This window comes from Phalaenopsis equestris, unplaced genomic scaffold (genome assembly GCF_001263595.1).
Source record: "Phalaenopsis equestris unplaced genomic scaffold, ASM126359v1 Scaffold000400, whole genome shotgun sequence".
Classification (NCBI taxonomy): Eukaryota; Viridiplantae; Streptophyta; class Magnoliopsida; order Asparagales; family Orchidaceae; genus Phalaenopsis; species Phalaenopsis equestris.
The window spans coordinates 369,170-375,749 of NW_018164842.1; the positions used below are offsets into that span (position 1 = coordinate 369,170).

A 6,580-nucleotide genomic window follows, 5' to 3' on the forward strand; every position below is an offset into this window, starting at 1 on the left:
AAGGCTAGTTGCTTACCTTTTTTAGTATGCCTTAAATACTAATTATTGCATTAACAAGCTTTTTAGAGAGAGAATAAGTCATTAAAGTTAGCTTAAGGAAACATCCAACTCGCTTAGATGGAGGAGTAAGGTATCAATTTTATATTCAAGCAAAAGTTTTTATTATAGTCTCTCTTTTTTTTCTCAGTCACCCTCTATAGATACTTAAATTGAGAAACTAAATATATACCTCATATACAATCAAATCTAAAAAATGGACAAGAAGACAAACTTCTTGTTGAAGCAAAGACAAACCAATACTCGCAAATTAGTCAAGCTCTAGAAGAACTCTCTAGCCATGTTCAATGGGACTCATAAGATAGTTTCAAGGATAACTTATTTGTCAGGATTTTACATGTTCAGAGTTAGAAAGACTCACACACCAATTAGGAAAATAATATCTATTAGGATCAATAACTCACCTAATATTATCACCTGACTTGTCAAATTGATATAGTTTAAGAACTCACCTATGTTTAAAGGAGTTACTTGACCTATAATTCTAGGAGAACTAATCACACCTCTACATCTTAAGGCTAACTACTAATCCTTGTCAGAGACTATATTCAAGTTCCATGTATGTTGTATTTTTTTGTATTTATTGCATATATATGTTAATATATAGTGCTTGAGACTCCAAATCCCCATATAAAAATGAGGAATCTTTGAGAAAGTCAAAGGTTAAAGGCAATACTATTTCAGGTTGTCATTGTTGTCTGCTCTCTAATACAAGTTCATAAGTGTGCAGAAGTTGTAATTCGATAACTTGTGTAATCCTTTCCCACCAGTGGGACAATGAATTGTACATGTAATCGCTAACTCATAGTAGAACATCTCAACTTGGCAAGGCCCTGGTTTTTTCACTTTTTCGATTTTCCACGTAACAACTTCTGGTTTAGTCACTGTTTTCTTACTTTATTTAAGTGTATATGGAATTTCCGTACTACGCTAAGACAATAATTATTTACTCTACCGTCACGAATCTCCTAACACGCATCAATTAAAATAATACTTGCAAAGTATTCATATATATTACACGAGATTACTTTATTTTAAGAAGTTTTTTATACATAGCACTGAATTCCTATACATTTTCACTCCTAACCTTCAAATTTTGAGCTTTTATATTTATATTACTTTATCCGTGCATAAAAAAAATATTTACCATTTAAAAGCCTTAGAAGCCATGATTTTTATGAAATATGAATGATCTGAATGCTCTAAAAATAAAAATTCAAATTGACTGACATGTAAATATATAGAAGTTGTGTGACGTGTTAAAATGCCCTTTCATTTTATTATTGCATAAATTTGACCGTTATTGTCTACTCTTTTATTGCTTTTGAAGATGCATGATAAATGGGAGGAATTCATTGCCATTCGACTCCTAGAATAACTTTAACTGACATTTCATATGAATTTAATAACCTAACAATGCAAAGCTTTGTAACATTATGACCCTATGAAAATCTTAATATATTACATATATTATTTATATAATAATATATTATATATATTTATATCTAAAATCAAATCATAACACCTTGTGTGGTAACGTGGTTTGTGTTTTTTTTTTTTTCATACATCTAGTCCAGGTTCTAATCCAACACTTTACATCTATTTTTTTCAATTTAATTTTAATGAGTCAAGTTGGAGCGTTGGAGTCGAATGCGGACACGAATATTTAAATCTAGCCGAACACGAACACACTATTCACGAGCCAATTTCGAACACGAGCCAGTTTTGAACACGAGCAGTTTCGAACGAGCCAAGCCTGAGCTCGCTCAAGCTCCACTCAAGCTCGGCAGGGTTATGAGCTTAATTCCACAACCTTCAGCTCGATTCAAATGCATAAACCATACATGTAACTTACAGACTCCACCCACAAATCCAAACTCTATAAAAATCACCCTCACCAACAACATACATAATTTGTCATATCAACAATGGCGAAATCAGCAATAGCATATGCCATCCTTTTCCTCTTAGTTGTCAGCACAACAATACCAAGCGCATCATCTTTCCTGCTCCTGCCTGACATCATAAAGTGCTGGAAAGCCATAACCGAGATAGAAAACTGTGTAGTAAAGCTTATGCCTTCCTTCCTCAGCCTGAACATAACTCTCACAAAAGATTGTTGCACGGCCATCACACACATTGAAGATAGCTGCCTTCCGGCTGTGTTCACTTTCCCGGTGTTTGGCTCGCAATTGTCGAACATAACGTCGGCTGTCTGTGGAGTTTTGGCATAAGATGTCTTCTGGGTTTGTTTTGAATAAAGAGCTTCCTGCTCAAATGTTGATGGTAGGTGTATTGATTGATTAAGAGCTTAATGGTGGTAGTTTTTGTGGACTGGTTTAGCTATAGATCAATTGTCTTTTTGGTAAAGTTTTGATGTTATTCTCATTGTAATAGAACAGATTTGTGTACTTACGATTATTTCTTTAATTTTTTTTTTTATTTTTTTTTTTTATGATGTTGATGATTTTATGATGCAGCTTTTCTTTAATATGAAACTGTGGAGCTTTAATTGCGTAATTGACATCCGCTGTCCAATCAGGGAGAAAAATTTGCATGCGTAAGACATACGCAGCACTGCGTACGTCAGTGAGGTTATTTAGAGAGTATTGAGGGGTTATATCTGCGTTATACCTCCTGTAACCTACCTGTATCATACTTGTAACATACCTGTAACCAACAGATATATGAAAACAGAAGCGCGGAACTTGCTAAAAGGTACAGGTAGGTTACAAGTAGGTTACAGGTAGGTTACAGGGAGGCTACAGAGGGTATAACGCGGATATAACTCCTCAATACCCTCTTAATAACCTCTCAGAGCGCTGCGTACGTCTTACGTACGTAAATTTTCTCCCAATCAAGACCACTGAAATACGCCTTTTTGATTATTATTTTTTTTAGTAGGGCCCACTTTAAATTTTTTTACGAGGACACAATCACAATAAAAAATCAAAACTGCGATAGAATAGAATGCACGAAATCCTTGCGAAAGCGAAATAATAGTAACCTTTGTTTTTTAGTCACTTGCTACAAATTGCCCTCGTATATTTGCTTAAACGAAAAAAATTAATTTGATTTTGCAAGTCGACAACTTGCCATGTAAAGTTTGGTTGATAGAAATAACTGAATGACATCATGAGACTTCTATGGAAAAGCTTGGAATTTTAAGAACCATTTACTTAAAAAAAAATATATATCTATTAAAATAGCATTTTAAGAAAAATAAAAATAAAAATAGACAATTATAAAAATAGCATTTTTTTCTTAAATATTGTATAAGTTTTGGGCCATTTACATACATACCATAGAATTCAGTTGTATTTCCATATCTAACACCTAAACTTTGACTTATATGCTACTAAATCTATTATATGCAAATTTTATACAATATTAAGAAAAAAATGGACAAACCTATAGATTAAAAGGGCAACTTTGACCGTAGACTAGTTATGAACGTCGAATGAATCATAGCTTAGTGATTAAAAGTGAGACTTTGCCCATCTACTTGTCAAAGCCGGGTATGAACAATTAACTTGGTCGGTTTTTAATTTTTTTTAATGTTGTTTTATTAAAGTTTAATTAAAGTACATCAATCATTAAGACTTTGTCATGCTTCATATTAGGTTTGTCAAAACGGCTCGTTGTCACGAACAGTTGGTGTTCAGCTCGTTAAGAAGCATGTGCTCGACTCGTTCACTAAGTTAACGAGCTGATATTTGTTCGTGTTGTTTGTGTTCGGCTCGTTTTGGCTCGAAATACTATTAATCAATTATACATATATCTTTGATGAATAGTATTTTTCAAAAATTTAGTTGACTACAAGGCTATAAATATTTATAATCAATTAAAGTTATTAATGAAGAAAATATAATAAAAAAATATTAAATTAGATTCAAATGATGTTTTAAATCTTGCCCCAATCATTAACATCTGATAGCTACGTGATTAGGGTTGTCAAAATGACTCTTTGGTCATGAACTGCTCGTGTTCGACTCGCTAAGCAAATGAGCCGAACACGAACACACTTTTTTTGAGCTCGAAATATAAACGAGCCGAATCGTTTACACCCTTAAAAGTACACCTCGAAATATAAACGAGCCGAGCACGAGCTAAGCGTGGGCTCGCTCGTGTTCGACTCGTTTACACCCCTACTTCAGATATATACCAAATTACGTCACATGAAAATTCCATTAGTGAGGATCGGAGCACGATAATAAAACCAAATGAAACTTAGAAGCCGAGGAAAATTTTATCAGAAAGGTTCAAGTGTTCATGTAAGTTCAATCAATATTGTAATTTTGGATTGATAAAATAATACATTAATGTAAATTGAAAAGAAAATAGCAAAGTTTAGAATCTTTATTAAGTAAATTTGAGAAGTAAGTAGTCCAAATACAAAAGATAATAGAAATCATCAACACACTTCTATCAAATCAGCATCAAGTCTATTATTTTTTATGATTTTATTCAAATTACAGCTAGTAAATAATTCATAGTACTGATTCCAAAAAGCATAAAACATAGGAAATCTATATAACTTTGTCCTTTCATATGTGGACAAGTGTTCTTCAATCTACTGGCTAAATTTGCACTATTTCATTAGGAGAGCAATTCTATCAAAATGGGGGAGAGAATAAGAAGCAAATTTTGCTTCATTTTGTAGGAAATTTATGATGGACCAACAACCATCTTCAAGCCATCACTTGAGAAACCAAATAATGAGGAATTTTACCTCATTTTCATTTTTTTTTTAGTAGATAAGAAACAAGTCTGAGGAGAGCATAATAATAAAGATGTTTTCAAGTGATTATCTCTAATAAATACTTCAATAATAAAGCTTATAAACTATAATGACCATTGAGGTAAGGACAAAAAGCAATAGTGCAACCTATAATATACTTAATAAGTAAATTGTAAAGATTAATCACAACTACTCTCTTTTACAATTTTTTTTAATAAGATTTGAGAAATTAAAAGTTTATTGTGAATTAAAGTTGAGAAACCAACAGACTAAATTGTACGCATCGAACAATCTAGAACTAAAATATCCTCATGGATATATAAATATAGTCTAATTTTTTCTCAATGGATTGCACTAATTACACATGAAGTTAATTGTGATTTTCATGGGTAAAAAACTTTAAATAACATTGGGGTATAAATAGAGTAAAAATTATATTTTAAATATGATGGATGGCTTGAAATAATAGAGATGAATTTCATCTAGCTCGGGATAGATTTGAATTGCTAAATATCATTCTCTATAGGTTAAAAGTCCAGCTTCTAAAGTTTGGCTTCATCAATAGCGATAGGACATACTTGATAGAGAACATTGATTGATGTAGACGGAGAAGTATCACTGATGTCTAGAGGAGATTGACCGACTAGTTCAAATGAAGGGAGGTTGACCTTGAGAAGAACTTCTAAATTGAAGCCATAATAGCAATTAGAAATCAATCAACTAGGCGAAAACAGAGACGAGGCGCTTGCAACTAGTATGTAAGCAGAGAAATGTTTGCTTTATTAATTAAAATTATCATGCATTGGTATACGTCTTTATGTTAAACTTTGATTACCATAAAGAAGAGAAGAAGAGCTTGCAACCGGAGGTGTCCGTAGTCCTATTTGTCGTTACTGTGGTTATGACGAGAGGTGCAGCACTTCTTCTGGTCTCAAAGGTAAGCTCCGATTTTCTTCGGAAGAAATCTATTAAAGTAGTCTTTATTTTGTATGGAATCTACTATCTCAGCCATTAAAACTCACAACAAAGTTGGTTTCAGTGTTTTGTGGTTTTGGGTAGTTGGCGCACGTTATATAGAGCCAAAAGTGGGTCTTGATACCAGGTCTGACTCCCTTGGTCGTACGTTCTATCTATCACCCTATGATCTTGGGGTGATCGAGCAACTTCATAATTAGAACTTGCATAAGGACGTAAGTTGTGTCTTGCTTTCCACCTTTGCTTTGGGTTGTTTTTCTCTTTGCCTGATGGGTGGAGGATTTTACTTTAGAGGAGATGAGGTTGGATTTATATTTCTTAGTCGATATGCGGTTGTTTGTTAGCTTGAACAATGCATCTAGCATCTTCGATCGCTGTAAGCCTAAAGTGTAACGAAAGGATCCTTCCTTCAGCCTTAAGATGTAAGCTCTGACCCTATTTTTGGCAAAATATTGGAAGGGTCTGCGAGCATTTTCGAGGCTTTTGGCACTGATAAATTATGCAACGAACATTCATTTGAAATCAACAAATGATGTGATTACTTCTAATGGTAATTCATTGCACCATCTGAGTGCTAACTCGCTCAACATGGTAAAGAAAAGACAACATTAGAGTGTATCAGTGATTTTTAATAAACATACAATTGACTCAAACAAAGCTATGTGGTCGACCGAATTGGTTTGCCCTTTATTGTAGGACTCTAGCGTTGAGATCTTGAACCATTCTACAAACTTAGCCTCAAAGGTTTGTCATGAGAATGCATTATTCAATACACCCAATCCACTACAAGAAGTCAACAAATTTTCA

General features: G+C 33.4%; 1 protein-coding gene across 1 annotated transcript in view; it reads right to left on the reverse strand.

The window, feature by feature from the left end:
• Positions 1–2,260, reverse strand: part of LOC110026773 (RING-H2 finger protein ATL57-like) — a 17,798-nt gene extending 15,538 nt beyond the window's left edge. The window contains exon 1 of the mRNA XM_020727884.1: positions 1,967–2,260. Within this exon, the coding sequence (XP_020583543.1) occupies positions 1,967–2,260 (294 nt within the window). The remainder of the gene's footprint in view (positions 1–1,966) is intronic.
• Between the last annotated feature and the right edge of the window lie 4,320 nt (positions 2,261–6,580).